Below are 10696 nucleotides of genomic sequence, written 5' to 3' on the forward strand. Positions count from 1 at the left end.
TGTGTGTGTGTGTGTGTGTGATTCTGACGCCTCTGTTACTGTCTCTGCATGCAGGAACCATGGTCAGCAAGGACTCGGGCAGATGCATACTCATGACACCCGAGCAGGAAGTGGAGCCGGCCGCCTGCCTGGCCTTGGAGATGAGATACGCCCTGGACCCCAACCGGCAGATCAAGAAGCGGAACAAGGCCTTGCAGGTGCGCTTTAAGGACATCTGCGAAGCCCAGAATGAGCAAAGGGACTCGCAGCTGTCCTCAGGACAGACGGGGGAGAAGCGGGAAGCCAAGGCCGTGTCCTGCAGGGCAGTGTATCGCAAGTACATGACAGTGCCCGCTCGCAGATCCATCCCCAACGTCACCAAGAGCACGGGTGTGCAGACCTCGCCAGACCTGCGCAAGTGTTACCAGACCTTCCCGCTGGACCGCAAGAAAGGCAGCCTCAAAGGCCTGCCAACTGCGGATGGCTTCAGAAGCCAGAACAATGGTTTCCCAGCAGATTCAAAAGAAAAGAGCGAGGCCGGACCCAAGGAAGACCCCCAACCTTGCGGCGCGGGGAGAATTCACAAGACCACAGCCTTGGTTTTCCATTCCAACGAGCACCTGAATGCGCTGGACCAGCCTTCCGGGGTCAACTGTGCAGAGGTCTGCAAGAACCCGGACCGGCTCGGCCACCATGAGACTCTGCTCCAGAACTCTCGGCCTCCTTCTGAGGAGCCCATCCACCAGCCGCAGGGGAGAGCAAAGTCCAACAGGGGTACCCCGGACTCAGAGGAGCCTGCTCCCCTCACCCACGGGAGGGTGTTTAAAACGGAGGTCGCCACTGTGTACCCGCCTGCCATCGGTGCCAGGGCCCCTGAGCCTGGCTTCTCAAACTCTGCGGCTGCCAGTCAGTGGTCCCTCTGCCCTGTGGATGAGGAGCAGGGGAGGGCGGCCCACCTCAACGGGCTGCAGGCGTCCACGGCCTCTGCTCTGGCCTGCGCACCTCCAGTGCAGTGCCCGCCCCCAGAATTTAGCGAACAGCCCCCTCAGACCCAGCCCGGCCCCACAGCCGGAGAGGGAGATGAAGAATGCCGACAGATCGTGCCTCACACAGAAGTAGTAGACCTCAAGGCCCAGCTGCAGGTGATGGAGAACCTCATCAGCTCAAGCCAGGAGACCATCAAGGTGTTGCTGGGAGTTATTCAGGAGCTGGAGAAAGGAGAGGCCCACCGGGAAGGGTATGTATGACAGCTGCACCTCACGTCTTACCGTCTTACCGGGAGGCTTGTGACCCACAGGAGTCTACGGCCAGCATTTTGTGTCAGTGAGTGACAAGGGTCACAAGTGTGGTAAAGGCCAGTCCTTCTGCACGCGCATCACTGATGTGAGTGTGTTAGCGTTCACCTATCTGGCCTTGAATTCGAGCAGTAGCTGTATTTCAGTGAGTTGATGGATCTTTTGTTATAACGTACTCAGATTGTTTCTGATCTTGATAAGACATGATATGTGTGCTGGTCCAAATTATCTAAATACAAGGCTATTTGATGCTTAGGGATTGTATTATAGAAGGGAAGGAAAAAAAATCAGATGGCTTTTGGGGAAAGTAAATGCTGATGTACAGACAGGATAACTGACTGCAACAGGATTAGCATTCATGAAGGATGGTCTAAGGTTTGATGTAGCTGACAGTCTATGACTTTCATTCTCTTCCCAGAACACTTGACGGTACAGCCCCTCTGTAGAAAAGCCCTCCCCACCTATGTGTGATTAGGGGATAGGCCAGTCCCCGTGTGTTGCCCTGTGTGTCCATTTGGGCAGCAGAGGGAAGACCAGGTTCACAGCCCACACCGTCTGACATCAACAAGAGCTTGTGGGACTTGACCAGTTGTTGAGCAAACCAGTCGTTCCCCTCCCGTGGCCCAACCACCAGGACTGGTTCTGAGGATCTCTGAATATACCCAGGACTCACCAGTGTTAGTCTGAACTGTCAAGCCCCTGCTTTCCCCTTGAATCAGCCTGCATCCCTCTACCCTGTGTCCTGGAGGTTGGAGGTGAGGCACTGTTTGCACCCTTCCCTCTGGCTGAAGTGAGCTGGCAGCGGCCTGAAGGGAAGCTGGGCAATGCACTGTCATAGCAGCAGTGCGCCCCAGACACAGCCTCTGAAGATTGCTGTGGTTGAATTAGACAGAGTTTGCCTACTGCAAGCAAAGGGGAAGAACAGCCTCTGCCATCCAGGACAGGAGGTGAGGCCACTGCACTGGCTCCAATAGCAGAGGACCTAGCAGTGGCTTCGAGTGGTGGCCTGTCCACAAAAGGAGCTAATCCTCAGTACTTCCCCCACCTCTACCTCACACAGTAAGATTCCATTTGCTAAGAAGCAGAAAGAATAGCTACCCAATGTAAAGGAAGCTAACAGGATGTCGTTACTCTAACACCACAGAATTTCAGAAAGCTTTGTTGAATGCTAAAATGACATCTTCATTTCATCCCATTTAATCATTTGTTCTCGACTCTCACATCCAGAACTCACACACTGTGAAAGGGGGCTGCATTGGTTACTTGGGCATCAGTAGGCCCCGCTCCCATAAAAAAATGAGAGGCCCAAACAAACCAGTCCTTGACTTTGAAGGAGCCTGGTAGTGACTGGAGCCAAAGAGGTGTCACAAGCACCAGGTGGGGAGTGGACATTGCTAAAGGTGTGAAGCAGGATGCATATGGTACTGTGCAAAGGGACAGGAGGTCACACTGAGATAAAAACATCTATGTGCACCCCAGGAAGGAAAACCGTACTTAGAGCTAGAGACATCCAGATGGTAATAGAACAGATGCGAGGCCTTGCTTCAGCAGTGCTCATACTGGCTTCTCAGAGCCTCCTCCTGCCCGTGCCTCCCATGACGCATGTCTGGGTGGGGCCTCTGGCTTGAGGACTTGGGCAAGGGAAGTACCTCTCTGTCACTCATTTCCCTACCTGTAAATTGGAGTCTTTGCTCATTTTGCAATGGGGAATGAGGGTAACACAGGCCACTCTCTGTGTTCAGCCCAGTGACGGCTGCTGAATTGGATAATGACTGCCATGGCTGAGTACTGTTCTTGGTGATCAGTGATGTTTGGGGTAGGTGGAAGACAGTCTGGGAAACACTTAAGGTCTCATGGGGAGTGCGGCGTAATGAATGTACCCCCATATGCTGAGCACACAGGCTGCCACTCAACGCTGCCCTAAAAACCCTTGAGTTTCTCCTGTGAGTAGAGTACTTCCAGCCACATGTGCCTATTGAAACTCATAAACTCAAATTACAGTTAGTTACACTGAACATTCCTCAGTCACACAGGTTTTAAGAGCTCAGTGGTACATAAAAGACATCCCAGGTAGAGAAAAATGTCCCTTGTCACAAAATGCGTCTCAGTCCAGTATCCCAATACAGAGTGTCCTAGCCATCTGAGAACTTGGCACATCAAAACAATGCTAAGAATTGTGTTTGGGGTTTATTTTTCCTTTAAAACAAACCCCTACTTAGGTCGTTGTCCATGTAGGATGAACTCGGGGTCACAGGGCAGGTCCAAAATGTGGCAGCCTCCCACATCTGGTTCTAGAATCTTTACCCCACCATCCGTAGGGAGCCCCGGACACAGGTCACTAAGGATCAGTTAGATTCAGAGTCCCCCTCCCCTTCATGCCCAAGGCCATTACTTTGGCGGATACTCAAATTTCCCACCTCTCTCATCTATGTCTGAATATCAAGAGGGCAGCAGGCTCTAGAGGCAAAGCTCCCAGGCTAGGATCCCTCAGCTTCTCAGGGAGGAGGAGGACCAGCCAGCCAGTTCTGTAGCAAATGGCTCTTGTGATGGAAATGGGTAGCAGCTGCCCATTTCCCTGGTATAGACCACTATGTTGGACAACTGTATTAGCTTCCAAATCCTGAAAATTTGTTTCTTCTCCTCTAATCATCGAGGCCAATCCCTGAAGGGCAGGGTCCTGACGGTCCCTAGAGAAGCAGGTTCTTGGAACATTTTTTTTTTTTTTTATCATGGAGGTCAGAACACGTGTTTTGGTTGTAGCCCATGTTAAAAAAAACAAGAAAATGCATTTTACTTTAAATGGATCATTTAAAAAAAATTTTTAAATCATTTTTCTCTGTGTATATATGTGTGCGTACATGTATGATGATGCATATTTGGAAATCACAGAACAACTTGCAAGAGTCAGTTCTCTCCTTCTACAGTGTGGGTCTCAGGGCTTGGACTCAGGCTTGGTGGCAGGCGTCATAACTCACTGAGCTGTTTCACCAGCCCTGTATGGATTATTACAGTTGTTCTGTGACATGACAGTTGAATGACCGACCTGCAAAGTTAAAATACTCAGAGTTACCCTTAGGAAATAGCCTCAAACCTATGAAGAATGCTCAGACAGAGGCTGGGTCATTTCAAGGCTTCTCCTGGACTGTCAGGGCCAGGAAGGCAGACAGGGGCTCTGACTGGGGTGTCACCAAAATTAAGAAGGATGGCCTAATGAGGTGGGTCCTTGGAGCCCTGTGCACCTACGTCACGAATCTTGGAGTCACATTTCCGTAGTGTTCTCTGGGCTGGGCCAAGGCCTTTCCTTGTGTGCAGTCAGAGAGAGGGGACGCCAGTGATTTTTGAGCAACCTTTGCGTGGATATTTCTGAGACTGTACTTAATGCATAAGTGATCTCTTTAATAGGACTTTTCAGTATCTAGGATGTCACCAGACACGGCAGCTTTCAGTCACCTCCAAGGTATCCCTCTGAAGAGACCCTTTCATTAATCTAATGTTTGTAACGTGTTTGAAAGGCCAGAGCTGAGAAGGGTCTCATCCTGGGCAAGTGAGCTTCAGCTGGGTCTCCATAAGTAGGACGCTTAAATGAGGTTCCTACCAAGCCCCTGCCTGTAACAAGCAGGAGCTGGATAAAAGGGGAGGACCTATGGACAGCGTTTCAGAGGACGCCTTCTGTGAGGAAGCGGATGTGCAAAAAATTCTTCACAATCGTGCCTTTCAGTCCGCTGTAAAATGTCTGGGCAATTCACGCAAATCGTTCTGCTTTACGCAGCGCAGGCGGCTTGCATCGTACGAATGCCAAGAATTATCCTGCTTATTTCCGAGTTTCTCAGTATTACTCTCATCTCCTCTCCAGAAGTGCTGGGTCACACAGGCTACCTACATGACTGATGTAGTTGTTCAAGGCTGACAATGGGCCAAACGAGATACAGAATTTCAAAACCCGACCAGTTCTTGGAACACTGGTAATTCCCTGTAACAGTATGGGGTCCCTGGCCTGGAGAGCCACTGACCAGCTAGCTGACTGAAGGGCCTCATTGTTCAGGATGCAAACTCACCATCCACTGCAGCAACCCCATTAAAGACTGCGGGACCGGGACAGCTCTGTCTTCCAGATTGCCCATCCAGATCCTTTAGAGGCTTCCTATACACACTGGCTCATACCCAATGATCCTTTCCTAGTTGGGGAAGACCATGTCAGAAAGGATGTCAATTCAAGGTCAAGATCTGCCACTGCCCAGATTGACAGTTTCTCCCATTGGTCAGGCCCCTTCCAGCACCTGCTGCATCCTACCCTTAAGCCCCCGGGGCACACTAGACCTCGAAATAGGAATAACAGAGCAGAAGCCACGAAGCTTGGGAACCTCTGTGGCTTTACTAAGTCCGAGGCTCAGACCACAACTTCAAGAAGCGAGTCCAGGGTTTCCAATGGCTTGTGCGAAGGGTTGCACGTTCTGCTGCCCATTCATGGGGACAGCTCATGAGGGAGATCCTCGAGCCCAGGAACAGGTGGTTTCTTGGTGGCCGGAAACCCAGGCCTCCGAGTTCTTAGTACACGGTGCTTTACCAACATGACTTTTTTTTTTTTTTTTCAAATTAAAAAAGCACACACACACAAACCCCCCGCCCGTGGGAATGCCAGGTTCAGAAGCTCCTTGACAGCAACACTGGCAGGCATTCAAGACAGATAGGAACAGAGCTATACACACCCTACGCAGTGACCTGTATTAACGTTCCCTCAAATCTATGTGCCCCTTTAGTGAACCAAAAATGGGAACAGCCACCCAGTAAGGAAGAGGCTTATGCAGACAAGTAGGTGAGAGGTGATGACTCAGGTCCCTGGGACCTGTGTTACTAGAACTCAGAATCCATTCCTATAAGGCAGAGTAGCCAAATGTTTTCTCAAAGGGCCAGAGTTTTAGCTTTGGGAGCTATACAGTCTGGGTTGTGATGGTTCTATTCGACCTTTGTATCGTAAGAGCAGCCACAGGCAAACCACATATGAATGAATGGTCAGGGTAATGTTTCAATAAAACTTGACTTACAGAGAGTAGTGAGATTTGGGCCATGGACTATAGTTTTGACTATAAGATGGTCTGGAAATATAGTGACTATACTCTGCTCATTTGAAATCCAGGCTAGACTACAGATGCAGGCAATCGAGAATGTGTAACAGCCAGACACGACACAAAGATGCATAACTCATTCACACATTCAGATGACCTCTACTGGGATCTTCCTCATGGTGGGTACTGAGCTAGGCAGCTAGCATACTGAATTCAAGCCCAGTCTTTGAGAGAAACATATTAAGTAGCATTCAGTTTAAGGATAAGCTGTGCTGTTCTCCAGCGTGTACAACCCTGTGCTGTACAGTGTCAACTTGACACACCTGGGTTGAGGGAGCCTCAACTGGGGAATTTCCTCCATAGGACTGGCCTGTGGCCATGTCCATGGGGCATCTTCTTGATTGTTGAGTGATGAGGGAGGGCCCAGCCCACTGTGGGTGGTGCCACCCCTGGACAGGTGGGCCTGTGTTGCATAAGAAAGCAGGCTGAGCAGGTGCCAGAGGAGCAAGTCACTAAGCAGTGACCCTCCGTGGCCTGTACTGCAGTTCCTTCCAGGCTCCTGCTCTGAGTTCGTACCTTGGGCTCCCTAATGAACTGTGATGTAAGTCAAATAAACCCTTTCCTCCCCAAGTTGGTAGTGGTCGGAGTGTTTTGTCACAGCAATGGAGAAACAAACTAGGACAAACCCTCAAGGTCTGACTCTGGAATTTGTGTGTGTGTGTGTGTGTGTGTGTGTGTGTGTGTGTGTGTGTGTGTATACGTGACACAGACATGTAGATTACACAGCAACATCTTTTGCAGTCATGAGAAAGGTCTGCCACCTAGTTTTATTCCCCATGGGAACAAAAGGCCATCCCAGAGCACAGCTGGGTTGTGGCTTGTTTTAATCGAGGTATTGATGCCAATGGTTAGCAGTGATGCACAGGCCCTGTTCTCATGCCCCAGTATTGACAGATCCCTCACAGTCAGGCATTTCAGAATCTGAGAGGGGATGAGAAATCTCTTTGAATTTTCTCTTAATTACGCAAGCCCAAACAGAATCAATGCTGCACCACAATTACAGGAAGCATAAGGGGCCAGTTTACTTTTAAGTCACTGAGCGGGAAAAACATGGAAATCTGTGCTCCACTGCGGCAGCTGTGGCGTAGGAAATGGGGAGTCACAAAGCTTTTCCATCTGATACAAGTTACTGACTTCCAGAGTGCCTCGCTGGGAGATTGGTAAAAATTGGGTATAGTCAGGTGATCCCATCCCACCTTGGTTGTACACGATCTATGGAGATAATGGGATGTTTCTGCCAGAGCCCACCCACTACACTGAGTTCAGGCCTTCTCCCTGGTTAGCTGGGAAAGGCCCCAAGTAGAGAGAGGGTGGAGTAGACGTGTATTCCAGTCTCTCCCAGCCTGTGTGGTCCCGAGAGTTACTCTTGCAGATTTTGCAAGCCTCAATGATGTCCTCCTGGCTCTGGCAAGAAGTTCCTTCCACAGGGAAGCAGGGCACCGTGAGCAGTGAGAAGGGCTGTGCTAGGCGCAAGATCAGGGACAAAAAGGTCCCTAATTCTGCCAAACGCTCCCCTGTCCCTTTGTGCACTCTATTTGCCGGGGATGAAAATGTCAGCACTCCATTTTCTAATGTTCTTGATGAATCTGTTTGGGAGGCTCTCTGCACCATTACTGTAACCCAAAACATTTTAAAGCACTGCAGCTGGCCCAGGGAGGTCAGCCTCCGCTGCACAGCTGGCCCAGGGAGGTCAGCTGCCATTACACTAGCCTTTTCCTTTCTCAGAAGATGAGATTTGGCAGGACAGCACAGTGCAGTGACCTGGGCTCTGCAGTGAGCAGGTTCTGAGCTGGCAATTTCACACTGACATGCCTCCCTTAACTGCGTCAGTGGGGCCTCCATCCTGCTGGATCTCAGGATCTTCTTTTGTAAACAGGGACTTCTGAATGCCCACATGCCCTCCTGCCCAGGGGATTTGGGGATTAAATGAAATTCTAGAGCCAGGAGTGGTGGTACACACTCCTGTTGAGTTCAAGGCCAACCTGGGCTACAAAGCAAATCCCTGTCTTACAGCTACAAAAATCTGCAGAAGGTAGGGATCTCAGATCCAGAGTGTGTCTGCATTGATTCATCCCTTTCCTCTAAAGTCACCTTCTGGCTGGGGAGCCTTCCAAGTGCTAAGCTGCCAGTGGGAGGTTAAGGCCTGCGGCTGGAACACATGAAGTTTCTTCTGTGTTTCTTCCATAAAATGAATCACATTGGATGCTGAAGAGGGGCTGAGAATGGCAGAACAGAGATATTGTGCTTTGAACTTGTCTCTTAAGAAAAGCACTGGGCACATGGATCTGGGGTCTAGGCAAGTTAGTAGAAGTCTAGTCCAGAAACTTGGACTCTTTTCCAGATCACTGCAGCATTGTGTTTCTGAGCTACATTTTCTGTCCTGAAGAAACCAAAGGTCCTGAAGGCTCTTTTCTGCTCAAGAACATGATCTGTAGAAATATCTAAAAATACCACAGCTGCAGCCCCCAATCTTAAAATACTTATAAAAGTTTACAGAGAAAACGCCCTGTCTGCTGATCTCTGTCAACACATAGGAACAATCCAGTCCTATCATTCCTTTTCCACCTCTTGATGCTCCCCGACCTCAGGGGTTGCTGAGGTGTATGTATGACCTGAGGGTATGCACACTGGAAAGCCTTTACCCAGCATGAGCCATGCCTTCTCTTCATAGCCTTCCCCAGATTGTATATTTTAGCCCTCTGCAAATCCAGGAGACCCTGCGTGATTAGGGCCAAATTACATACAGTTGGCTGGGAAGAGCGGCTAGATACCCTGGAGAGGGTCCAATGACCCTGCTTGGTCCTCCTTTAATGAATGAGCACAACTGTCAACAAGCCCAACTGTGACATTGTTTAGTGATCAGGCTCAGCTGAAGTGATGATGGCAGTTATTTCATGCAGTGGAGACTGCAGTGTAGCATCATCTCATTAAAAGGACATGGAATTTAAAAGGATTTGGTGCTAGGATCCACATATGAGGGAGAACATAAAGGAGGATCACTGAAGTCTGGCCTGGGCAGATAGGGATGGTGGAGGCTTACCCACAGCCTGTGGACCTTCAGCCAGTGACTACTGATGTCACTCCTAATAAGATCATGTGCTGAGGCCCTAAGGAAAAAAACCATCTCCAACAGACACATGCAGGCATGGAGACACAGCCCACATGCCTGCTGACAAACACCAGCTCAGGCACTAGTGTCCACTGACTGTCCCAACTCTTCATGAGATGTATTTATTAATTTGTAGTTTTATCTGGTATTTATTGAGTACCCTGCACTGATGCTAGAACAGTGAATAAGATGGACATATAGGTTCCTGTCTGGGTACCATTGTAGCTGCTATGCACTGTACAACAGAGCCTGGTGAAGTGGTCAAGTGGGGTAGGGTTTCTCCATTGGTTAAGTTGCTTTTCCTGACATGGGGTGATTTTTTTTGAGACAGGGTTTCACTAAGCAGTCCTGGCTGTCCTGAAACTCACTATGTAGACCAGGCTGGGCTCAAACTCACAGAGATCTACCTGCTTCAGCCTTCTGAGTTCTGGGATTAAAGGTGTACACCACCATGCCTGGCGAGTTTCTTGATGCTTTGTTTTTTGAGTCCTTAATATATTCTGGATGTTAAACCTCGGTCAGATGTGTCACTGGTGAAGACTTTTTTTCCCACTCTGTGGGTTTTCTCTTCACTTTTTTGATAGTTTCTTTTGCTGTACAGAAGCTTTTTAGTTTAATGAGGTCCCACCTGTTGACTGCTGGCCTTAATTCCTGAGCAACTTCTGTCTGATTTAGAAAATCCTTTCCTACACCCATACCCTCTAAGTTACTGCCAATATTTTCTTCTAATAGTTTCAGGATTTCCAGTTTCACATTGAGGTCTTTGATCCATTTGGAGTTGACTTTTGTGCAAGGTGAAAGATAATCTAATTTCATTCTACAAGTGGAGATCCAGTTTTGCCAGCACCATTTGTTGAAGATGCTGCCTTTCATATTGAACTTATCCTGCATCTCTGGAATAAAGCCTACTTGATCATGGTAAATGATGTTTTTGATGTACATCTGGATGTGGTTCATAAGTATTTTGTTGAGAATTTTTGCATCTCTGTTCATTAAGGATATGGGTATATAGTTTTCTTTTTTGGTTGTATCTTTACCTGGCTTTGGTATTAAGAGTGATGCTGGCTTCATAGAAGGAATTTGGAAGTTCTCCCTCCATTTCTATCTTTTTGAATAAATTAAGTAGTACTGGATGTAGATCTTCTTTAAATGTCTGGTAGAATTCTGCTGTAAATCCATCTGGTCCTGGG

General features: G+C 48.8%; 2 protein-coding genes across 2 annotated transcripts in view; one reads left to right on the plus strand and one right to left on the minus strand.

The window, feature by feature from the left end:
- Positions 1 to 10696, minus strand: part of LOC103733379 (dedicator of cytokinesis protein 1) — a 362643-nt gene that overhangs the window by 278400 nt on the left and 73547 nt on the right. The gene's annotated exons all lie outside the window — the stretch shown is intronic.
- The window catches only part of Insyn2a (inhibitory synaptic factor 2A), a 64521-nt gene that overhangs the window by 22297 nt on the left and 31528 nt on the right, over positions 1 to 10696 (plus strand). The window contains exon 2 of the mRNA XM_008832151.3: positions 55 to 1216. Coding sequence (XP_008830373.1) covers positions 60 to 1216 — 1157 coding nt within the window. The 5' untranslated portion in view covers positions 55 to 59. The remainder of the gene's footprint in view (positions 1 to 54; positions 1217 to 10696) is intronic.

The sequence above is a fragment of the Nannospalax galili genome, unplaced genomic scaffold, assembly GCF_000622305.1.
Source record: "Nannospalax galili isolate Female #2095 unplaced genomic scaffold, S.galili_v1.0 scaffold810, whole genome shotgun sequence".
Taxonomy (NCBI): domain Eukaryota; kingdom Metazoa; phylum Chordata; class Mammalia; order Rodentia; family Spalacidae; genus Nannospalax; species Nannospalax galili.